Genomic DNA, 26,464 nt, shown 5'->3' with positions numbered 1-26,464 from the left:
TCTTTAGAAGTGTGAGTCTGTTACTGCTTTGCTTGAGACACTGAGTGTGTTTGTTTCTAGTTTTAGTGTGTGAATCCTTGTGCTCTATACTTTTGAACTCTGTTGTTCTTAACTGGAGTTAAGTCCTCTGTTGGTCCTTTGTTTTTTCCACCCATGGCTCTCGTACCTTCTCCTGGTGGTGATGGGGATTGGCACCCCTCCAGATGTTTTTGTGCAACAAAGAAAGCTTATTAGGATTGCTAAACTCCTTCTGTGCCACAGTGCTTGTTGTTTGTACACATGCGGCAGACTCCCTCATAATTGTGTGACCTTTCTATACCAGGAAGATACCTCAGTTAATCCATTACAAAGAGGTCCAGCCTTTCAAAGGTTGTCTCAGGCAAGACAGCTCCCTCAGCGACCTCCTCTTTCACATAAACTGGTCTAGCTTGAACTTTTCGGTCTCAAAGGGACTGTTGTTCCAGGATTAAAAATGCCAACTCATTTCCACACATTTGTGTTTTTCAAGTTAACTCCAGCATGTCTACATTGTGTACTTGTTTACCTGCCATGTTCCTGCTGTTTCCGGCCAGTGGGTCGAGTCAACTTTTTGCTTCACCACACTCTGTCCTTCTGACATCTGCACTCAGCCACTGTGTACAAGCCTGTAATGCAGCCAAAGGAGAGCAGAAAAGATACAGCAGGAGGCAGGTCAGATGCAATTTTAACCTCAAACTGAAAGCCCTCTCACAGCTTGTTTCCAATTAAGAGGCCCTGCCAAGCGAGAGAGTACGAGAGGGATGGAGGGAGAGATGAGGGCAGTGAGAGAGAAAGAAGAGTGGGAGACAAACTGAGAGAGTGAGTTAGAGGAGAAATGAGGAACAGAGAGAGAGAGAGAGTGCAGTGAGAGTCTGAGAAACTAAAAAACGAGGAGAAAGTAAAAAGCAAGAGAGAGGCAGGAAAGAGGAAAACACATGCCAGCCATCCAGCAGTGAGAGGTGAGTGCAATAGCTGGCTGGGTGCTGACGCTGGTCTGCTAGGTGTATTTATAGACTTGCAGGGTTTTAATCCTCAGTATTGGCCAAAGCCCCTAGCAGAGGGCCGCTAGCCAACTTGATGCAGGCTTTACAGAGCTTGGTGAAATGATAATCGTTGGGGGAGGATGGTCGATCTCAGAGTTCCTGCACATTAACTTTAAATATTTGTTTTCACAGTTTTTACCTCTGTCTACTATTTTATGGCACCAGATCAGCAGCTAGGTTTTGTTTTCCACTTACAGGCTCCAGGTGTTCTTCTGCAGGGTTACTTTTACTTTTTGCTTCCATAAAAGATCCCAAAATAGACGGTGATGGATTTCCTTATAGTCTAAATTTGAACCCTTGTCCTGATGTGGAGGTTTGCAGTATTCCTAATGTTACCTTTAGCATAAATCAGCTTTTAGGCCACAACAAACTGCTGCTGTCAGAGAACTATTTCTTGCTGCAGGCAGACTGATCAAATTATTTTTGTCACATTGTGTCTCCAGACAAAAGTAAGACAACAATTCACAAAGTGGAGCGGTCAGCTGCTTCCATGCATGTACCTGCTGTGACTGTGTGAGAGAGAATAACTAGGGCAAAGTGTTTTATATTCCAGAAACTGTGACAAGTAAAAACATCAAACCAGCCGAGCATCTGTTTGCCAATTCCACTTTTTTTATATGGAAATGTTGAACAGAGCTTTGTGTTGCATTGGAGTTTATCACTTTTATTACATTTCTTTGAGCCTGGGGAGGTAGATAAAAGAAAATGAATGCAAAATAGAATAAAAAAAGTGCTAAATGGGTAAGATGTCTGACTTAATAAGCGCTTCGAAGCTTTATAAAAAACTCTTTCTTCTGCCTTTGCTAAGAGTGTACTTGTCTCACCAGTGTGCACATGTCAAAACTATGAGCCATGCTGGACACTCAAAGATGACCCCTGTCTGCAGAGGGCGACAGCTTGCTTGATACTGTCATGGCCCTTTGGCTGCCTCTGGCTAGGTTTGAAAAATAAAATCAACACTTCGGAGATGTTTGTTGACTTTTACTGAGTATATTGTGGAGATCTGTGTTGGGATATTCAGTTTTTAGTATTTATATCGGTTTGAAATAGTGTATTGATTGAGGTAGCCATGTAAACCACCGGCTGTCTGTGCACAAAAAGTCTGAAGAAAAGCATCATTGATTCTGAAAACATGACCGTATTAAAGCTGGGGTTGGCAGTCTCGGAAAACTAGCATGAATTTGAATGTAGCATTTCCTCAGGACTCCGTCTAACCCCTCCCCTCCTCCCTCAGAGCTCCTCCAAAACGACGCCCCCCCCCCCCCTTATTCAAAACCGATCCTCACCAAAACATTATCATAGTGAAAGTTGAAAACACACAAACTCACAACTGTCATTCTAGCATCATCCAGTTGTACCAGTGACCCGATATCAGGAGAAAAGTTATAACACATATAACACTGTAACAGCTCTACTGTTTGTTAAACGTGTTCACTGTAGATGCTCTTAATTCCTACAGTGTTGACGGTTAGTGAAGGCATCGGGAGAGGTGTAGAGTGTGTGAGCTGGAGACAGGAGAGACAAGAGGAGAAGTTCTTCATTCATTCAAACATTGATTGTTGTTTTGTTGGTTAGCGTGATCACGGCCGACAGTGACCGGTTATTAAAGCTCAACGTGTTCACGAATCGGCTCGTCATCCCTACAGCGTCCAGACGGACGCAACAACATCTACATTTCTGTAGGACTTAGTAAATGTCATTAATTCTTCTGCTTGTCAGAGCCCCGTGGTGAGAGCTTTTTAGACTCTGATCCGGACTACAGTCCTGAGCAAAGCACCTCATCGGGTCAGAGGGGACAGGCCCGAGATTGAGCGAGAGGGGCAGTCAGTAGAGTCAGGGGAAGCAGAGGCAGGAGACGGGGACTCAGAGTGCACGCCGGGGAAATGTACGCGCAGGAGGCGGGCAGAACAGCAGGACGGGATTTGAATGGTTTAAAATTTTGGCACCCAAAAAAGGCTGATTGGTTGGTGTTTTCCCAGGTTTACTCCGGCTGTAGATAGCAGCTTTTTTTAGCTCTTTTTTAAGAACACATTATGTATTGATTGCCATCAGGACATACAGATCATTTTAACCAGTATAACAAAAAGTGTATCTAAATCCTATTACCAACTCCAGCTTTAAGACGTCTCATTGATTTCAATGTTCTCAATTCAGTCTGTCTGTCTTTCTATTATGCAGACATATTGAATGCCTCTCTTGCAAAAAATGTGACACTATAGTCTCTCTGGTGACGATGGTTTATGAAAAGATGTCTCTTCCCACCAGTTGCCATTCTTTTTTAACTCTGCTCTGCCAGGAAACCACCTCCACTTGGCCCTGCTGGTAAGTGCTGAATGCTACAGCGCGCCACAGAGGAGTCTGGTAAACCACAAAACCACACCACACAGATTATATGTTTCCTCCTCATCTGCAGAGGCCTATATGACACTTACAGGACCGCATAATCATCATGGAAATTGTCAGTATTGTGAATAGTTTCAGATGTGATTTGCCGGGCCATTTTTTAAATGAAAGTGAAAGCACAGGTTGTGGAGCACGGCAGAGACTCGATCAAAAGATAGCTCTGTGTACAAGAGGGTGCAGCAGCTACTCTATCAGCTCAGGAAACTAACTCTTGTTGTCTTGGGTTGTGGTGGTTTGTCGGCCTGGGCCCATATGCACGTCCAGCCATTAGCGATGAAAACGGGCCGTTTGTACTAATGGTGAAAAAAAAAAAAGAAGTGATTAGCGGTATGAATGAGCCAGGTTAATGTTCCAACAAAGCATTACATTTAATGGTGGTAGACCCCAACATTACAGGTGCTAACGGCAGGGTTAGCAACATGTGTACAAACGGCTGTTCCTACGCTATTCCACCCTATAGTGCTCGACAAATCAGAACCATGTAAATAAAAGTACTTCTTTAGATTATTTCACATGAATGAATTAGAACATAAATCTTAGGTGACCTACCAGCAATACAGTGTCGTGAGCCCTTCCCAAACAACTCCGTTAACAAGTCCTCATCCTTCGATGGGGGGACAGGTGGTCCTCCACCTGGACCACGTTGGTGGCGGTGCTTGTTGCGCAAAGCCGCTTTCATGTTGCTGATTTTATTTTGTAGGTCTTCTACTGTGCGCTCAGAAACACCACACACATTTACCCAGTTCATGATGTGAAGCCAAACTTTCCCTTTCTCCTTGTTTGTTATCTTTGATGATTGACTTCCTGATTTGTTCATTCTATATTCTTGTAATAAAATGTAAATTTCTCCTTCTGCTGAAAAGTAGTTTTTTATTGATCTTCTCTCAGTCACACCGGTAACGCTGGCCATGTTTATTGTTGTTTATGTGTAGTAGGAATGCGCAATTTGAATTTGTTGGATAGTGGTTTTCCAGGAGGTTCCCTTGAGATACAATGTTTTGCACCGGCTTCGCGTTCACGGCGCAATTAGTTAATTGGCCAATTATTTGCAGTCGTGCATGCGGCTAACGCTACGACCAATAACGGAATGTTAGGCTAATGGTCCCGTTTGTGTAATGGCTGGACGTGCATACGGGCCCTGGTCTTGGTCTCTCAGTTTGTCTTACAGCCAGGTCCATTAATCCCCTAACTCAACTCAACCATTGTCTTCATAGATGAGACAAGAGAGAGTATAATGTGCTGTAGCCATTCAGACAAACAATACTGAAGAGGCAGCTCGACAACATTTGGCACTGTTTATGTATCTCTGGTGCATTGTGTTGTCAGTCTAACTTATGGTGCTAATGTTTTCATGGGCTGAGTCGTGTCTCTGAGGCTGTATTATAAAAACATGCTGGCAGTATCATCTACTTAGTGAGCTGAGATAAGCTCATCTGAATGCTGTGATTGTGAACACATTCATATCTTTGTCTGCTGATGTTTATCTTTCTTAATGATATTAGGCAATAGAACAGGACGTGTATGCCGGTATGAACAACTGAGCTGCGTTTACTTTTATCTTTATCTCTGCAAATGTTCCACCAAAGTTTTTTTCGAGTGTCAGGATGTTTCTTCCCGGTGAATAGCTTGTTTTTGTTACATGACAGTTGGATGCTTGAAAGATTCTCTTTTTGTTGCAAAGAAAAAAAAAAACCTTTTAAGCTTCCTATTTCAAAGCACACAATAGATGTCAACCAGAAGATGTGCACAGTGGATCTACCCTCTGATAAATACCATGTAAATGGAGATTTATTTAGCTCTTTAAGTCTAATGGCCCCATAGCGGTGTGTTAAGGGGTTAAAACTAGATGGATGTAGCACAGTTTCCTATAGAGCCTGGGGATTATAAACGGCTCATATTTAGAGCTCATGGAAAGTGATAGCTGTGATAAGGGGCGAGGATAACCACACAGCCCGGCTATCACATGGCCAACATTGTTATTCTGCATAACCGCTCCTAGTCCTGAAGGATCTGACTCAACTTACTCTGATATCCAAGTGAAGCCAGAGGCACGTGGGGCTGACCTATCCAGTTACAGCTCATCCTGTTTACTCACAACATGATTGCTTTGAGTCGGGATGGTGACCTGAACAGAGTCTCATCACTTCCAGTGCTGTCACTTTCTACTGTACTTAATGTCAAGTAGACAGAGACACTATGGATGATTGAGGGACATCAGAGTCCGCTGTAAAGAGGGTCATTCCTGGACACTCGGAGACCTACTGAATGATTATTATTTCCTCTTTGGAGTAACTCCTGCCACGTTGAGTTCTGTTTGCATTATACTGTACATATCTTCCATTTGGAATGCACATAATCCTCTTCTTTTTTTTTTTTGAATATTTTATTTGTAACTTTTTTTTTTTAATTTTCTTTTTATTTAAGTTTAAGATAGATTTATACAACACATTCTCAAATGAGCACTTTTTTTCACAAAAGAAAACAAAGATGACAAACAAAGAAAACATAACAGTCCATTTGTAGCAGGGGACCAAGGGAGTTCCAGTACAGCTGTAGATCTTCACCTGAAAACTGTTCTATGTAGGTTAATGAACCCAATCCACCCTTTCCAACATTTATCGAACACATCACTTTTGAGCCTCAGAGTAAACGTTAGTTTTTCCATTACAAAAATGTCGTGCATCACATTAAACCAATCTACTAAATCAGGTGATCCCTGACATAACCACTTCTTTGTTATGGCTTCTTTGCTGGCCACCAGCATTACTCTAAACATGTACACTCTGGATAAGCCGATAAGTTGAGGTGGCATCTTACACAGATACAAAACTTGAAAACATAAATCAACCTTGATTTTTAAAACTTGTTCAATGCTATCTCTGATTGACTTCCAGTAATTTTCCATCTCTGAACAATCCCAAAACACATGATAGTGGTTTGCTCTCTGTGCCCCACACCCTCTCCAGCATGCTGTCTGCCCCTCTGAATGTTTTTGTGCAGGTGTTATAAAGAACCTAGCCATGTTCTTCCAGTTATACTCTCTTCATGACAGAGAGTTAGTTGACTTCCATGGCTTGGTATTTATATCCTCCCACTCCTCCATCGAGATTGCAAAGTTACCCTCACATTCCCATTTCTCCTTTATGTAGGATGTACTCACTCCTCTTAACTCTTGAAGGCCTTTGTACAGCTTACACTTTTTGTTTTCTTAACATATACACACTCACACACAATAGACACAAGACACCATGAAAAATGATAAAGCCAGGGTGTTGCAGATCTAAAAGTTCCACAGATAGTCCTCAGTTGCTCACAATAGCAACATCTAAAAAAGAAATGAAGGCTGCCCCTGCTTCCAAAACATTCCGCAGTCTAACAAACATTACTTACTTTAAAAAAAATAAAAAAAAAACAGAACACCAACAGAGAATGTATATAATCCCCTTCTTTTGAGTGTGTTTATGTGCTGTGTGTAAGAATACATGCACACGTGCCTCCTAAATTCCACGAACGGCCAAAACCAAACTGTTTCCCAGAAGGATCCAGTCCACTCACCTCTCAAATGATTGCCATCTCATTTTTCACTGCCAGGCTTTATAGAGAGGGAGGTTGAGAGGGAACAGAGGGTATTACCATCACTGTTCACGTCTCATCACTCATTAATTACTTACGGTGCCTGTGAAGCAGCCAGCTCCACATTACCTTGACGTCAGCTCTTGGACACTGTGACCAAGCCGAGCACAGTCTAATTTAAGAAGAGTCGAAATCTAGCAACGTGTTGGCGTTGTTGGTAGTCATTGCAGTCTCGTGTAGTTCAGCCTGTGCTTGTGTGGTTGTGTTAGTTTTCTTCTCGCTCTCTTTCACACACTCACTCTGATTCAAATTCAAATATGCTTTATGTGCTTGACTGGTTCTCAGCTGAACTTACTCTCTTTGGGGACTAATCCTTCAGGACAGAGGGCAGCACTACTTGTTGGCCGCTCTCCCTCCCTCTCTCTCTCCTGTCCTGACAGGATGATGTATGTCTCGTCCTTGGCAGCCATGTGCAGGTGATGTACACCACTTGGAATGCTGGAAGAGTGAAATAAGGAAAGAGATGTCCACGTGCCGGGCACGGAGTGTGGTCCATTCCTGGAAAAGCTTTCTGTCGTCATGTGGAGACAGATATCACCGCTTCCTTGTGATTAAGTCCGGCTGGATGAAACTGTCAGGCAGAAAATAGAAGTTGCTGCCAAACAAAAGTTAGGGTGTTGAGAAAGTGAAAATAAACAGTAACAAGCAGCACTCTGTTGTGATTGTTATGGGCAAGGTGACCTTGATTACGGGAAGTAACAAGGAGTTGATTTAAAATCCATTTTCATGGCTTTCTAACACTTTGACTCAGACACTTTCCCAAACCTTGGAGCCTTTTTCTTTTTTTAACTATTGCAAGAATGTTGAACCTAATGATGAACGAGGGGAAAAACCTCTCTGACCCACCTCTCATCAGAGGTTTTACTAGCTCTCGTGCTGTCCTCTGATTTGAATAATGTGTGTTTGAAAAACTTGGACCACATTTCAAGTGACGTAGGTTGTGAAAAAAGGAGCCAAGAACTACAGGATACATGTGTCATGAATATTTGATAGGTCTCTCTTACAAAGTCGTTTGAAGTACCACTGGGGGAGCACCTCAGGACAACAGATGTAACTTTATTGAACTGACACATCATTCAGGAAGCACAATGTTTGCATGACGCATGAGGCAAATGTAACATCTCTCAAACACCCAAATAAGTTGCCTCCCCGGCATGACGGGGGGCTTTCTCAATTATCCCTCTTGTACCATAAAATATGTTGTGAGAGCAACATGCAGATTTAAGCAGCACTCTAAAACCATGGCCAGCAAAATCCTACGGGTTTATAATCCTTTGGTCAGTCTGGCGGGTGGACCTGCCAAGCCTGCGGACATGCAGCCTCTAAATCTCTGTGACTCTTGACTCAGTGCCACCACATATAATTTTTTCATATTTCATTTTTTATTTTTGATCAGGGGACGGGATTAAAGCGCAATAATAAATAGCTTTAGTATTTCTGTTTTGGAGATTTAGGAGGCAGGAAGTGACTTATCTTGAAAAGTTGGCCCACACATGCTATTGTCCAAGTGTCTTCTCAAACGGACTCTGGCCATGAATCATCGCTGATGGACCATGTTGTGTCACGTTAATGTAACCACACTTGGCAGCATGGAAAAATTACCAGCCACCATGTCGCGGGGGCTTGGCTGGGTAGCGACATGGATCATCAGATAAAACTGGCACACACACACACACACACACACACACACACACACACACACACACACACACACACACACACACACACACACACACACACACACACACACACACACACACACACACACACACACACACACACACACGCTATCTCCTGCTGTCCTCTTTGGACTCCACTTTGTCAGATAAGGGCTTCAACCATCTCTGTGAGGGGAAGGGAAGCTCGAGCACACATGATGATAACCCCAGGTATGTGATGGTCTTAACTGTACTGTGAAATTGTGGCTGTGTTCAACCTGCTGTTTGCTGCAAACCCGAACTGATTTAAAGGCCAATAAACTCAATTCTGAACAGATTAAGCAGAGACTCTGAATAACCTTAAACTCATTAAATCATGTCAAGAAGAAAAGGAAGCAGAAAAGACATTATGATAATAGAATATCAGCTGAAACTTGCAGCACCTGTTTTGTTTGTACTGTTTTATCAGACCTGTGAGATCCTGTGATTCAAACTGTGTTTTTCAGCCTGTTGGCCGAGCTTCACACAGTTTCTTTCCTCCTCTCACCCAGTGAAATCTGTGACTTCCGCTTGTGAGGTCATAACCAGAGGGCAAGACAGGAAGTGTTGTCTTTGATCTTTCCCGCTGTTCAAACTAATTACCCGCCTGCAGCAGCAGCGAGCACTGCAGGCCGTGGAATTCATTAACAGATGGTGAGGCTTTGTTCTGGGCCTGTGTGCCTACGAGGATGCTGAGGAATTTAGCTGTGTTAGAATCTACTTTCTGCAGTCTAATTCTGCCTGAGATCACTTTAACTTTTCCTGTAGTGTAGCACAGCGGGGCTATCACTCTTTAAAAGTAATAATTGTATTGGTCGACAGGTGTTAAGTCTGAGATTTTCTAAAAACACTTCCGGCTGCTTGCTAGAAATGACCTGAGTGGAAGGAACTGTTCAGGTATTAAGATAATAGAGTCGTAGCCTGTGGCAGATGTTTGCACACTTTTGACAGTTAAAATATGAGAGTTAAAAAAAGCAGCTGGAAGTCACTATTGTTTGCTTTGTGTTGATGTGTTGACATGGTGTGCATTTCCTGCAGAATAAAAGGTGCAGACTGTGTTGGTGTATTATTGTGCTTTCAGTGACATGCAGTAATTTTAACCATGTCGATCCAGCCTGTCCTCCCTCTGCCCTCTCTTTGACCTCACATGTTGTTAAAGGCACTGACACTTTCTTTACATCCTGTGTTGGCCAACAAATGGGATACATTCTTCTTTAGCTGGGTTATAAATCCACCAGATTTAAATTGGGATATTTGGAGATGTCTGTTAAAAAGTACCTTTAGATTTGCTTATAGGGGTGTAAGGACTCTTTTAAAAAAAAAAAATGTATTAAGTTATATTTTTGGGCTTTTTTCGCCATCATTGGATAGGACAGCTGAAGAGAGAGGAAATATGGGGAGTAGAGAGTGGGGGAAGACATGCAGTAAGTGGTCGACCGGCCGGGAGTCGAATCAGCGACCTCTGTGACGAGGACTCTAGCCTCTATCATGGGACGCTTAGACCGTTAGGCCACCAGCACCCCATAACGATTCTTTTTAACAACGATTCCATTCATGATTCGTGGTTGCTGATACGATTGAAGGACGATATTGGTTCATTTAGAACAATAAGATCCGAACGATTCAGTGACTTGAAATCGATTCAGTAACTTTTCAGCCAAAAATTCAACCAGTGTGACTGTGAGATAAATACCTTGATACTGGACAGTCCTAGATTCCTGTTGTTTCTTGTCAGGGAATCATGTATAAATTATTATTATTATGGATATAAACAAACAAGGCCTGAGGCTTCTGTAGAGCTGATGTTACCTTGTGCTGCTGCTGCAGCGGGAACGCTACAAGAGGTGCCTGGACGGTCAGCGTTGTGTGAAATCCCATGGCGCCTTAGTTGGTGGTTGGATAGATTTGTCGTGTTGCCGTGGTGATTTACTTGACCTTTACATATCCTACAAACAGTGAGCGACTTATTTAGAACATCTCCGTCTTTGCAAAAGCCAAAGTGTTTCCACACACTGGACCGCAATGGTGGCTTCATCATTTCTTGCTCGCCGGCTTCTCCTCTGCCATCCGCCATGCTATGTTTTGTTGTCTGCTGGCGCGTGGTGATGATGTCACAGACAGGCAGCCTCAATTCAGTAACGTTTAACATCTTTATCATTAAAAGTGCAAAAAAACCACATCCATATAAAGTCTGCCGTGCTTAAATCCAATGTGTTATTTCCTAGTATGGATACAATTGATTTATTACCTTATAAACAATGTTAGAATGATATATTTCATCCAGAAGGCCAACTTGCCGAGCACAGATCGATGTAGTCGGATTGTAAGAATATAAATCGATACATCAACGTAGTGGATGAATCGTTACACACCTATTTGCTGACCTCTTCTTCTAAACTTGTCTCCTGTCTTTTGCTACTTGATTACTTCTTTCTGCACTTTGTTTGAATTTGTTTTCAGCCATAGTCCATCGATGTGAGGGTGTCTGTGTGGTGTATCATGGTGTCAGTGTAGGATTATGTCGCCCCCCCCCCCCACAGTCATCACATTAGTGGTTGAGGATTTATTAGAGGAATTAAAACCTGAGTGGTTGTAGACTGTGACAAAGCTGACCCTCTGTTCAGTTCAAACCTTTGAGAAAGGCTATGTCAGGTCAGTTTGTAAATGCAGCATCATGAAAGTCCAATGTGTTTTTGTTAAGCCAGTGATATTGGTTACTATGATCATGTGTTGGTTATTTAATGATTTGACAGGCCTCGTAGAGTTTGCTGCCAGGAAAATATGGATGCATAAATATAGAACCAAAGTGTGCTTCATGGTGCTGCTGTCCTGAAATAGAAACCTGTTGAACGTCTCTTTGGATGTTTTAACGCTTTAGGAAAAAGAGATGGTTTAACCCAGCCGCAGACACTCAATAAATAAGGCATTCCCTCTTCATCTTTCATTTTGATGAGCAAGCCAAGCCTACGCCAAGTGCCACACATTTCTCCAAGTTGCTGCAATTTTGTGTGTCCTCTGGGATAAACTGCTGTATTTTTCCTTTCCCCTATCATCATTAGTCCCACCGCCACCCTGTAATCTCTCTTTCTGTCACCGAGGCAATGGGGCTTCTCTCCCCTCTGTGGTCTTGTAATTGTGAGGTAATCATCTTTTCTCTCTTGAGAGCTAAAAGACTGTGTTTACACTTAGTTTTTGGCGGCTCGACTTGGCGAGACACTAATTTACTCTCCCAGCAGCAGAAGACGCAGCTCCTCTCATTACTCCACACCGGCTTTGCACTTCTAGCCATTCTCTTCGCAGCGCATCTGCCGCTGGTTGACATCAGCAGTTTGGATGAGCTCCCATCTCTTCTTTCTCTCATGTGGTGTTTTTTAGAGGCTTGCTTCACACAAATTAACCAATAACACACAACCTCACAGTTACCCACCCTGTAGTTTTTGTTGTTCATGTTTGGAGGTATCTGTCTCTCAGACTCCTGCCTCCTTCCAAATACAAAACAAACGTTAGATTTTTTTAAATAAAAAAGTATATCTTTAAAATGTTTGGGCGCAACTTTCTCTTTACAGAAAACGTTTGTTTATTTTTATTATTATCTGCAGCAACCGACATGTTCACCAGTTTCCACTTGAGTTCATTTAAGTTCAGGAGAAATACTGTTTTTGTAAACTGTTCATTTCTCTGCGAAACAGGGCCAATGTTTTTGGAAAGACACATAATTGTTTCTTTCACGTTTTTTTTAATAAGCTGTGTGCACCTCGAATGAAATCTCATTTATTAAGATAAAGAAAGGACTCTAGAGAAACAGACTTCTTGAAGGTTCTTAAGACAAAATGAAATCTACCTCTGTAAGGTGAGAAAGTAATCTCTTTTGGTAATGTGCTTCTGGCCTTCATTGTTTGCCAAAGCCTCTCCTTTAATGCTCTGTAAAATGATTTTAATACGGTCTCATTGTCTCAGACATCCCCTTTCTCAATCTCCAAATTACCTTTGTAGAGAAAAAACCCACAGTGACTCGTTCCACAGAGTCATTCAGTGTAAGCAGCTGAAATAATCCAAGGGTATTACGCATTGTTTCACCTTTACTGACTCAGCTGACCTCCACTTGATGCTTTGCTTTTGCTTCAGTCACACGGATACACACTTCTGGTTGGTTGACACACACTTATGGGTCAAAAGTGCAAAGACCTGCTCAGATGTAAATGGCCCAACACGTGTAAATAACCCTAACTCTCTACTGTTCCTCTCCCCACACCATCCTTCTCTTTCTCCCCTGAAACACTTGCATAAGACCATGTCCTAATAACGACCCCATGCCCACTCTCATTTGCACACACTGAAGCACACGGTCCTGCAGTTCCGCTGATGCATTACCCCTTCAGTATATTTCCCAAATTACACCCCCGCACAAACACAAAACGATACGACTCTGTCCTGGGCAGATCTTAGCCTCAGCAGTCAGGCTTTATCTAAATCCCTCTCTCGGCATGATGGATCGGATCAGATCAGACACAGCCCGCGAGTCCATTTGATGGTGCATTGATAGCAAATTCAGTTAATAGCGTCCCGTATTCTGAACTAAGAGAGATATTACAAAGCCCCCTTCTCCTGTCATGGTTATTGTCACGGTTGCTTTGCCATTAAAGGGAGGAAGTAGTCTTTGAGCTGAGAGGGTTTTTCATCCTAGTAAAAAATAATTCAATGTTTGGAAAAGCTGTCCACATGCTGATAAAGTCACAGATCTCTTAAAGGGAAACAGAAACTTGCACACAATCAGTTTTCTTCTTTTCTCTTGCTGATTATTGGTCTCTCTGTGCTGCTCTCGTCTTTGCTTCCTTCTTTCTTTGCCTGCATTTTTCTCATGTTTCATCCCATTCACCCCCCTTCCCCTAAGTTACCATCCATTCATCACTCTCTCTCCTCCTCCCCTCTATCTGCCTCCTTACATCCTTCTATCTCTTCCTCTATCCGTCCCTGCTTGGCCCATGAACAGAGACATTCCTAACCTGGACGTTATCTCTGGTGCAGAGCAGACACTGAATCAGCAGCAGCACCAGCAGGAGTCAGTTACAGGCTGTTTGACAGCATTCCTTCAAGATCAGGGAGCGCTCCCATTAATCTGCTCAACTTCCACCTTTGTTCAAAATGAGACGCACTCACTGGTCATCAAGAGACTTCTGTGATGTGAACAGTATATTCATTCATACATTAATTCATGAAGTAAGTCATTTACCATAGCCTAGCTGTGGAGAAAATCTCAACAATCGTGGGTTCCTGCTTGGAATTAGAACCATAATGTGAAAGTGAGTCATTACTCAATTCAGAAAAAGCTTTAAAGCATTACCTTTTTTTCTTCAGAGCTGCTAGACTATAAATACATATTGGAAACCTGAAGGCACAGTTATATTTAGGGCAACGGCAGTCTGAAAATGACAAACACAGCTTATTTAATGTTTTCCCAAATAGTCCAACCTACCATATTGGTCTGAAATAAGACAACCAGAATCATAAAACCCCCCTTTTCAAGATTTTTTCAAAGAATACTTCTTGAAAACTAAATTTTGTTTTGTAACAAAAACTATTTTATTCATAAATGAAATGAAATAGAAACTTAACTTGTTGACACCTTTAAAATGTTTTCAGTATGTTTGAGATTCAAGTGAACATTTGGATTCAAATATAATCATGTGTAAATGAATCATTTTTGGTATTGTGATTATTATTAATACCATAAGAAAGAACATGAGCTAGTTATTAGTCATCAAGCCATTCATCACTGTTCCATACAAGCATATGTGTCCTCTATGTTGATCTCCAATGCTTTCAGTTGGATGAGGCTCTGGTAATATGCATATCAGTAAGATTGTCTCTTACTGTTACCATTTTTAAAATGTTCTTTTTGGGTTCACCATTTTCCAACATTAAACCCTGTGACACCATATTTCTTGGTTGCCTGAGAGTGTTAAATGTCTCTGCTGCATTGATAACCAGTATCTTAAAATTAGCATCATAACTCAACAAATATGGCACTTCCAAATAGGGCAGGTCTGATCAGTGGTTTAATCTGATCAGACATCTTTATGTTTCCTGGCGCTGCGGCCCTGACATTCCAGCGCTAACGGTCACCCCACTAACAACAGTCATTTCATTATCTCCAAGACTCCCCAGTTTTGGTTTTTGGTGTCCTGAGAGCACTTCAAAGCCTCCTTCTCATCAGCCTCATCAAGCTGATGGATTGCTGATAGAGAGATGTGGGAAAGAGCTTCCTCCTTAAGGATTCAGTCAAATTAAGTCAGCTCTTTTATGCCCAAATATTTTTTGATAGATGTTGATAAAGATGTGTGTTTTGGTCAGTGTGTGTTGATCTTATTGGAGCTTACTCCGAGGGCGTTGATTCTGAGGAGGGATATTTGTAGAGATGAAAGGGTCTCGCTTTTTGATTTTCCAAGTGAGAGAGGGAGTAGGATGAGTGCAGGCTAAGAGGGGGAACAAGAAAAGGAAGATTCAAAGCATAGTAATTAGGTGAATTAACCTGGGGTCATGGCGAACTGTGGGAGTGCTGGAGACCCCCCTCTATGCGCCTGTAAATGTTTTATAAAGCTGCCTTTGAACTCATTAACCGGAGGAAGATGAGTGAGATCAAGGTGCCCTGAGGAAGCTAGTGAGGCTTTGTTTTTAAAAAAGATATATTGGTTTCTACATCATTATATTACTGGAAAGGTGCTACTACCATGAACCTTCTTGTGTTCAGTGTGGGAACTGAAAACAAACACGTATAGTGTGTCGACTGCAATATTCTAATTAAATTCAGCCACCCGTCATCACAAATATGTCCTGGTGAAACTAGAGCCATTTCCATAAAGTGAACTCTTGGCATGTCCGGAGATGCTCCTCACTCATATAGATGTAACGTGTCTATTGGTGTATTCTCAATGTGAGCAAACTAGTGGAAGCAATATCCCAGCAAACAAGAAGTATGAAGCACACTCTGTACAATGTAAGTGGCGTCATCAACATGCCCATTGTCTTGATGTGAATCTTCAAGACAATGACATGCTCTGTTCACACTCAGGCTAAATCAAACATTAAGGACATTTTGTTCTATGGGTTGGCAGTTTAAAGGTGACATATCACGCTTTTTTCATCGATATATATATTGGTCTAAGAGGTCCCCAAAACATGTCTTTAAAGTTTATGCTCAAAAAAACACTTTGAAATCAGATTTTGGCATGCCTGAAAAACCCTCTTCTTCAGTCCTCCTCAGAACAGTGAATGTGCCTCGGCTGTCCAGCATGTTGATCTAATGTTTACATGTTGGCTGAATATACATGGCTGCTCAGAGATCACGTTACTTCAACCCTCTGAATCTGATCCAGAATCTGATCCTGACGGAGAGGCGCCTGTAGCAGGACCTTTCTGAAGGATTGGTCACAGATTTAGTGTTTCTTGTTGTTTTATTTATCAGTATGTCGACGTGTGTCTTGGTACACAGCTACGAACATGTAGCTATGTGGCTATGCTAACTAGCGCTAGCACTTATCCATGACAAATAAAAATCATCCACTAGATCTTCAAATCTGCAGACGTGGGGAGTAAAACCGACCTCTGCCAGAAAGGCAGCAGGACCTTTTCTGAAGGATTGGTCACAGATTTAGTGTTTCTTGTTGTTTTATTTGTCAGTATGTAGACGTGTGTCTTGGTACACAGCTACAGCTACGAGATGTAGCTATGTAGCTATGCTAACTAGCGCTAGCACTTATCCATGGTAAATAAAAATCATCCACTAGATCTTCAAATCTGCAGACGTGGGGAGTAAAACCGACCTTTGTGTTTATTAAGACAGCCTACAACTAGCATGCCTCCCTCCTAAGCTCCTTGTTAGCACACGTTTGTGCAGGTAATGAAAAACGGAGGGGGGATTCAGTATTATTTTATACAGTCTATGGGCTGAACAAGCTCCGAGCTCTGACTCCGTGACAGACCCGTGTTTTTGTTACGTAACAACAATATCCGAAGTCTGAAACGGCTCGTTTCACACACATTTATAGAAAGGTGTAGAAATCAGAACAGGGGCAGAATGGATTTTTTTCATTCTCGGGGGGTTTGCAGACATGCCAGGGACACATATTTCAGGTAGAGAACCATTAAAAAGTCCATTTTGCATAATATGTCACCTTTAATGTCTAGTCAGTCTTGCATCCCATAAGCGGTCTGCCTCTTGGAGTGCCATCCAACTTTTGTGGTTTCTGGTGAGCGAGAAATTACTTCCAGCAAAGACTTCCTTTTCATTGGATTGCTGTTTACTGTTTGACTGGTATCTCGAGAAGCAAGACTGGATTTAGGATTGAGGAAGAACTTCTGAAAGGAGGTTGTTAGCTGCATTTGCATGTCTTTATCTGTTTAAGCCAAGTGGCAACCTCTGGTCTAAAAACATGAGTCCAATGCGGAAGTGCTGAAAACTGTTTATCAAGGATCCGCCTGAGGCTGGCCCTGGAAGTACCAGAAACCACGTACGAACCAATTCAAAATAGCCAATCTTTACAGCAGAAATAGACGAGTGTAGTCTGGATAGCTCATTTCTTGATCGGCACACACTGTAGGGGGGGTGAATGTTTTCATAACGCGGTCATTTCAAAGATATTGAGATTAAAAGTCTTCCAGTGAGAGGCACAGCTGACTTGATTGACAGGTGGGAACACTGTAGCTGTTGGCTAGGAGGCTCAAAGCCCACCTCTTTATGTCACAATCGCTCGACAGCAGCGACCACCGATTGGCCTCAAAACAGCGCTTCAGACACAGATGGGTGACGTCACGGATACTGCGTCCATATTTCATACAGTCTATGGTTTAAGCACATTGCTAAACCGCATCAAGAGGACTGGTGGTGGGTCCCGGGACTACATTATGGCCAATTGCTGCTACCTCTTTTGCTGTCCACATGCTGTGCTCTTTGTATACAGCTAATGCCTGCTGAAACACTAGTGGTCGATACAACTTGTACAGACAGAAACCAGATCACTTAATGCCAAAGTCCAGTCCTTTGCCTATAGACTCTGGATTTTAAATAATCTGTTATTAGACTTGAGTCCGACATTGGCACTTTCACTTATCGTTCCCCTATAATATATAGCTATGTGGTCTACTGGGGTATATTTTTTATCATGAAAGTTAGTTAAACCAGTATTCAGACTTGATTTGTTATTTTCTGTTGTCTGAGATAAAGACCATCAGGTACTTGATATTATGTTTGTACGTGACAAATAGCAATCTCCACTGACATTTAAAAAACAAGATTAAGTTAAAGGTAGAATGACTGAATGATTATTCACATTCACATGTGTCATGACACAGCCGCCCTGTGTGACATTGAGTAGTTCTTCCAATTAAATTTGAACTTTGTTCCAAAAATCTGCTGCAAACCACCTTTTTTCAGTCACAGGATAATGTCTCCACACCGGTGTGAGGAATCATTGGCTCGCTCCATTTTTGAAAAGAGCTGGTCATCTATCATGGCTGCGGGTAAAATAGTCAAGATTAACTATGCAATTAAATACAATATAGTGCAGGGAACCTCATTCATAAACGTGTTGGCCATCAATCTCTGCGTACCGGGGTATTTTAAGCTCCATAACTTTAAGCAGGTTACTGTCACATTTGCCACACTTACTCTGGGCACTAAATTTGTGTCTCTGCTCGTCTCTTTAAATTATGTGGTATCCACTGGATTGCATTGCTTGAAAGCACATCACAGAGTAATATGAACACACACACATATACACACACTGAAAAATCAATCATTTTAAGGGGAGAATTACTGAACCGGTGTACGAGATCTCTACGAGTGCAATAAAACTACTTCCAAGATCTGACGTTTCCACATTCTAAGAGCTTGACACTCTTTCAGGACCAGAGTGCTCTCTAGAGTTTGTCTTTAGGGATAATTAACCCCATGTAACATAAGATACATAAGTATAAGAGGCGCTCGTTAACCTCACATTAAAGGTGGTTGTCTGACCTCCATGTACAGATCAAAACACTCATGTAGTAATTGCTCTCATACTTGAAAACTGTTATTTTTTCTTGAACATAAAGACCTGATTCAAGTCTTCCTGAAAGAAAGTGCTTAGTTTTGAGTGCATTTGTTTTTCTGGCTAGTTTTCTCTGTCACTGTGTTGTGCACATGTCTGCCTCTTGATGTGCTGTCTTGTCAGGGGAAACAAAGCAGCCATGGCACTGTCTTAAAATATTGAAGTGTCTCTGATCAGAAAGAGGCTTTCTGTGTCCGTCTGTGTCGTGTGCAGCATTCTTTGCCACGGGTGTCTCTGGCTGTGTGTGGGGCTTTGATACGACATACAGTTGTCAACTGCTGTTTTCTCATCTTCCCCTTTCTCATCCGATGACACTCACTTTCCCTCGGTGCCTTTCAGGCCAAAATTCCTCTGGCCAAGTGCTCATCAAGATGGCTCAACTGTGACACAAAAGAGGAAGCAGAAAATGAGAAATGAAGTCTGTGTGGGCCGGGTGAGGGGCAGGGGAGTGGGATAGTAGAGCGGACTTCTTTTCCCCCTCTGAAGTCAGTTTGAGGGAATTCTTGTGAAGGATTCCCATCATGACAGAAATATACCAAAGGCGGTGTATTTAATGAGATCCAGGCTATGCTTCTTGTTATTTCATTATTCTAAATTTGAAAACATTATGTTTTCATTAACTCAATTCCCCAGGCTCCTCTGTGGTAGGGCTTCACATCTAATCCAAATATAATTCAATCACATCACTCATTTGATTGCAGCAATGATATTTTTGATAAAAGTCCAATTACAGACGCACTACAGTGGAATGTAGATTTGGAGCGATGCCCTTTTTTTACAAATGTTTCTCACCAAGATGAGAGGAAACTATTTTATACAAACCAAAATAGATAGCATAGTGACGACATAATGTCTTAAGTTTTTCTTCAAAATTAACATTTTTGATGCAAAGTTGATTACTCCCACTCGTTGTGAATCTTATTTAAGTTGAATTTTGGACAAAATCAGACCGACTCTGTGGACCTTTTCCATCCTGGTGTAGCTTTCCTGGTAGCCAATAGACATCAGAGGCTTTATACTCATTTTTCAGCTCTACAGTTCTACACTTCTGTACACCAACATCCTTTATGTATATGTTGATACTGTATTATTCAAAAACAGGACATGTTTCTGGTGTTATCTTTATTCATATTGCATGCCAGTGCAAAAATATCCTTGTTGTTGCAAATGATGCCAAGTCAGAGACTCAGAGTGAATAGATTTCCTTCAAATTAAAGTCTGAACGTTGTTGAATCAGAGGAGACCGTTTAGACGGGCCCACAGGAGAACTTGAAGTTGTCACAGAGCCTCTTAAGCCATGTGTCCTTTGATTCAGTCCTCTCTGTGAGCCGTTGTGTTGTGGATGTGTGTGGTCTCTCACGCAGATTATTGAAGACAAACACTCTGGCTCTTCTTCTGAGCCTCCTCAGGCACTTTGACAGAGTGAGCCACGCATTTCTTTTTTAACACCAACCATTCTTGTTGCTAGGAGACTGGTTGATCTTTTTCTTTGACTCAGCTCACTTCCTGTTTTTCTTTTGTCTTTCTGTACATCACACTGTGTTCCTCTCCCACACTTATAATAAATGAGTTAATTATACCCATACGTGAAGAGGTTTAAAGATGACAGTCCATTGCTACCAGAATTAAAGGATGATGATGTACCGTTTCACGGCTGGGTCTTTATTATGACGAGAGACTTACTGTTGGAAAATAGTGACATTCATCCGAGCAGGGGATTCACTGCTCCATTATTGATCTGAGTTGTTGTGTGGAGGAGATGACGCTACATTATTACACTTTGAAATAATGCCAAAGGATAAGAGGATAGTTGGAAGACATAAAGAAGAAACCACACCCATAAATGAGGTGCTGGATCACCCTCTGATTGGTTACAGAGAAAGACTTAAAGTTTCATATGTTGTGACCAAGAGGCAACCTCCGGTTCCTAAATATGAAGCCCATGCAGAAGTGTTATAAACTGCAGTTCACGAGAATCTGCTTGAGGCTGGCTGCAGAAACACATGAAACCACATACACACCAATTCAAAGAAGACGATCTTTACAGCAGAAATAAACATGGTTACAGCCTGGTTCAAAAAACGGCTTGAGTCTACGTAGCTCATTTCCCTATCGGCACACACTGTACAGAGGGTGAATATTTTTCTAACGCGTCAGTTCAGAAGATATTAAAATTACGAGTTTTTGCCCATTTAAGGACATGACTGACCTGACTGACAGGAGTTCAGCATTACCAATATGGCGCCCGCCGCCGACTGGCTTCAAAACAGTGCTCAGGAACAGATGGGTGAGGTCATGGATACTACGTCCATTTTTATACAGTCTATGGTCGTGACATATTACAATATTAAATTTTGCATCTGTCCTTTTTGACCCACAGTGCACCTTCCTTCCAGCTCTTGACCTTTGTACTAAAGTATTGATATGGCAAAAGGTCAAGTTTCTCTTGCTTATCCTTTGCTATAGAGCTTTTATAATGGTCTCTCTGAGCAGTTACTTTATATTATATCAGTTTTGGGCCTCACTTTTTTCCCTCCTGAATTTTATCCACTGATTAACGTCCAGTTTCCAGTAAAAAAAAAGTACATGAAGATTACTTTCGTTTTGAACTCTACTTGAAAATCTTACAGACATTAGTTTTCTAAAACAAAGAGATTTCTTAGTTCCTTTCACTTGTCTCCTTCCCTTACTCATCCTTGAACACATACTGCGTGGTCATACAGAAAAACTTCCACCCAAGAGAAGGAGAATGGTCAGGAAGTGTCAGCAGTGAGGTTGCTCTTATTGAGCTGTTGCTTTAGGAGAAATCTATTGATTATATAAACCTCATGAAGTATCTCCTGCTGAAGCTTGGAGACATTGGTTTTCATGTGGGCTCTAACTATTCACTACTGTCAGTTTCATATTTATGTAACACCAACATTTTTATGCAGTGGTAAGATGTCCGTGATATCTTCCATGACATATCTTTCTGATATGCTGTGGTTATGTGTGAGAGTCTGTAAGGCAGTTGTCAGGTATTATACCGTACCGTTAATAACGGTGTATCATTTCTCAACATAGAAGTCTAACACGGGACTTCCCTCAGATCCATGTCCAGTCCGTCTCCGATCCGCTGCTGTCCGACTCTGTGATCTCTCGTCCGTCAACACTTATCGGTTGTTTTTTGGGAACACAGCACGGAGCAGGACCGCCGGATAGCTGGAGTCATGTGACCGAGGTTTTCCTATGGCAATCACTGAATCAAGGATTCTCCTCCTCTCCTCCTCTCCTCATCCATGTTGTCTTTATCAGCCTCTGAAAACATCTGACCTGATGACTCCAGGCCTGCCTCTGCTCAAAATGACATTTTGTTGTCATCGTTAAGTTAAAAACGATCTAATGATAACACAGAGTGTTTTATTCTGAAAATTAACCGGATGTTTTCATTTTGTTTTGGTGCCTGACTTCCTGTCCCGATTCATCTGCTCTGTTAAGATTGATGCGTCGTGCTCCGGCATCCGGCAAAAATAGAAGTCTTGAGTATCTTGAGTAGCGGATCCAATGGGAGTTAACAGAGTGACTAGAATAGAAACCTATCAGATCCAGTGCCGTGACTTATTGGAGAAGGACCGGTCACAGATCTTGTGGAATATGGCCGTAAGAGTCCAGCACATTTCACCTCTTCCTGTTGACACTGTGGCGAAAGTTTGAGTTTCAGATTCTATTCTAAATTGATTGACAACATGACGCAGGACTCCTCTGCTTCATGTCAGGGTCTTGCTCACCCTGTTTGGGATACAATGCACTCTCTATACATTACCCCCATCCATTGTGTATCCCCATTTTGTTGTTGTATTTGACGTCATTGTCTTCTTAGTATTTTTTGCTTCACTAAAACATGTGTTGTGGTAAAGCGGGGGCATAAAGATTAAACTCCATTATTTTTGAAACAGTGATGACCAATCAGTGACCATAAACCTGCTCCGTTCACAAGCAGCCGTCTGTATGTGTGTGGTGCAGTGAACATAAAGCCCCCGACAGGATTTTACCTCATGCTGTGTGGAGCTGATTGTGAGCACTGCTGTGAGATGCAGAGTGGGACTATCGCAGCACCTTATTTTTGTCCAATGCCACCAATCTGTCAATCTCCTTTTATGCATGTACACTGGAACATATTCATAGAATACAGTGAAAGGGCACATCGTGACAGGAGCTGGTTTATGAAGAAAGTACTTTTGAACATTCATCCTCAGCGTCACCGCTGACATGCAGCAGCATACTTTGAGTCTGCTTGTCCCCACAGGCAGCCATCTGGAAGAGCAGAGAAGAATGGAGGTATGCAGGGAGAGGAACATCTGGTCTGCTCTGAGTTTGCACTGACAGGAAATGTGATGGATGGATTTCCACTGAGCCAGGCCCGGTTATGAACCTATACTTTGTTTTTTTATTGGCCTGTGAAATGGTCAGTTATTATGAGCCCTGGGCTGGATTATTTGTTTGCCATGCTTAATGATAGCCCATCATACAGTATCTATGATGGAGTCAGACCATGAAGCAGAGTGCAGCTTGATAATGGATACAGAGCCCAGAGGAACATCTGTGATGCGACCCAGCTTGTAACATTATTTACTACAGCGTACTAATATCAACTGTTGTCAATAATGGATGTCTGTGGACATTCTAGTGCATGACTATAGACGGCATCAAGGTCAGCCCCAGCTTTGATGCTTTTTGTGGCCGTTAATCTCCTCTCGTTCACTGTAGGGGATGCAAATTGTTTAAGTAATCTTCCATCAGATTATTTAGATTTAGTTCATTCACCATAGCAGCTGATATTCTACATCACACTCAATTGCAGCCATTTCACAGTATCATGAATGTGAGGTACAGTGGTTATTGTTTTGCACTTCAACACATGAACTTGACACAAGGCTGATGTTTGTTTCGACTGTGCGTTGACGTATGAAAAATAAAGTCAGTTGAATCGTTGAGTCTTCATCGGAGCACTGACACTTTACTGCTGAACTCGGAGAGAAAAAACTCTGCAGAGCTCATACTGACAGTCAGGAAAATAAACAGAATACAGGAGTAACCTGTGTAGACGTTAAGAGTGAAGGAGAGGGAAGAAAAGTCGCTCCATGTCAGACACTGTTTGCAACTCACCTGTTTACTTTTTTGCATTCGTATGAAAATATGAGCATATTTTGTTTTTAATACATACACAAATTTCATATTGAATATTTGTGTATGAATAATAGACGTCTAACTGCACACATTCAGTGCTATCTAATGAAACCCAGTCTACGCACCCTTTCTTGCACTCTCTCCAGTACACGTCTAAAATCTACACTGAAGGAATGCCAAGCAGCTCCTTAATCCGAGCAAGTGCTGACTGAGGTTTAGATTGGATGGAGGGAATGAGGAAGAAGCCAGGGATGTTGAGATGTGCAGGTGAGAGGGCAAAGGGTTTATAGATGGGCGGGGAGACAGGGAAAGAAGAGAGTCGAGATCAAAGCAGGGGTTATCCTCAAAAGAACGTGTACTTTCCAGGTATTTCATTGTCAAAAAGAGACGGCTTATCTGCTCTGTGGTCTCTGCTACAATGAGTCTGTGTCAGGAAACCGGATCCTTGTGGCCACTGTGTTCCTGAGGTCAGGGTTTTTAATGAGATGTCACTGTAGCAGAAGGTTTTAAAAACAAAACTGCAGGAACAACGTACCTTCTGAATATGTGTCACAGAGAGAAGGGATTCTTTCATCAGATAAGAGTGTTACTTAAGGATTTTCTGTTTTCTGTTATCCTGCAGGTACGACTACAGAGAGATGCTCTACAACTCCACATTCTGCCTAGTACCCCGAGGACGACGGCTGGGCTCCTTTCGCTTCTTAGAGGCTTTACAGGTCAGTGAATCACAAACAGATGTTGCTCATTAACACCAGACTAAGCTGTTAATGAATCTGAGTCAGTCACTGTGGGAGCAAAATGGTGACTCTGGTATTTTGTTAGGCATCAAATGTTTCCACTTTTCATAGTAACTTAGTATGAACTAAAAGTGAACAAATTGTAGGAAGTGCAACACTGCACGTAATACTGCTTCTGAAGTATCAATCGGTCTTTTGATTCAATTCCATTAGTATGTTAGTTCCTGGTAATAAGGCATTTTTTTGCGGTTTCATTTATCAGCTGAACAAAATGTCCAAACAGTGGAGCTGTTTAAAGAGATCTTATGTGAGTCAGCCCTGAGTTATGTTGACCTAATAATGAGGGCATTAATGAGTGGTTGTGAATGGAAAAAGTGATTAAGTGTGTCACTCCCAGTAGCCCTCTCACTCACTGCCAGTCATTGTGTGATGGTGCAGACAGTGTTGATACAGCTGTGTCTGACTCAGTGCCTGTCATCTTTCTCACATGATTTTTGTCTTCAGTTCTCTCTTTGACCGTCTGTCTTCACCCACCACCTCCAGTCATCCACTGCTGTAACAGTACACTTTTTTATTCTGCTACATTCTGACATGAATGTTCTTATTTTCTGTCTGCAGTGAGCCCAACGCATTCATTGTCTCAAATAAACAATCTGCCGAGTTTCTTTAAATGTACACAGATGTTTCAACATCTTTTTGACAGCACAAGACGTAAAGACACAATGATGAAGGACATTATTTTACTGAGCAAGTTCACTCAGGGTAGTTCTGTTTTGAAAAACCTTCCCACCCTCCTTCCCTTTGACTACACAGTGAATAAACACCCATAAACACCCTTTTTAAAAATAGTTATCCCATTTCAAATGGACTGAGGCAAAGTGCAAAACTGTCCTGTGGTCTGACAAATCATTATTTAACATTTGTTTTTGAAATCATGGACACTGCGCCCACTGCTCCAAAGAGGAGATGGACCGCCTGGCTTGTTATCAGTGCATAGTTCAAAAGCCAGCACCCCTGATGGTATGAGGATACATAGGTACCCTTGGCATGGGTAGCTTACAAATCAGGGAGGGCACTGTTAATACTGAACAATATGCTGCCATCCAGACAATGCCTTTTTCAAGGAGGACCTTACAGATTTCAGCAAAACAATGGCAAACCACACTCTGCAATTATTACAACCACATGGCGAACATGAAGAGCTGGGGTGCAAAACTTGTCTTCCTGCAGTCCCAAATCCTCCCCCATTGAAAACATTTGGCACATCCTGAAACAAAAACTATAACAGTGGAGACCCCAAACTTTTGAGCAGCTGAAATCCTGTTAAAGGCAATAATGGGACACATTTTTACTTTCCAGAAACTGGTCCCCTCAGTTCCCAAACATTTGCAGTGTTGCTAAAGAAGAGGTGATGCAACACAGTGGTAAACATGCCCCTGTCCAAACTTTGTTGAAACATGTTGATCCCATCAACTTTAAAATGAGCAGATATTTTTCATCAAACAATCAAATGTTCAACATCTTGTTGCCTTTGCACGCTTTTCTCTTTCACTAGAGGATTTACATGAGTTGCAAACTGTCCAATTATTTTTTATCAATATTTTCCTGCAAAATTTGGTTTGAGATATTAAGCTGTCTCCAGTAAGTGCAAAGGTCATGTTTGTAAATGAGAACTGGTTCTC

General features: G+C 41.9%; 1 protein-coding gene across 1 annotated transcript in view; it reads left to right on the top strand.

The window, feature by feature from the left end:
• The window catches only part of LOC117822649 (exostosin-1a-like), a 46,399-nt gene that overhangs the window by 7,917 nt on the left and 12,018 nt on the right, over window positions 1-26,464 (top strand). Inside the window, exon 2 of the mRNA XM_034697497.1 lies at window positions 24,668-24,761. Within this exon, the coding sequence (XP_034553388.1) occupies window positions 24,668-24,761 (94 nt within the window). The remainder of the gene's footprint in view (window positions 1-24,667; window positions 24,762-26,464) is intronic.

Source organism: Notolabrus celidotus, chromosome 12, assembly GCF_009762535.1.
Source record: "Notolabrus celidotus isolate fNotCel1 chromosome 12, fNotCel1.pri, whole genome shotgun sequence".
NCBI lineage: Eukaryota > Metazoa > Chordata > Actinopteri > Labriformes > Labridae > Notolabrus > Notolabrus celidotus.
This window is presented reverse-complemented; position numbering and strand designations above follow the sequence as displayed.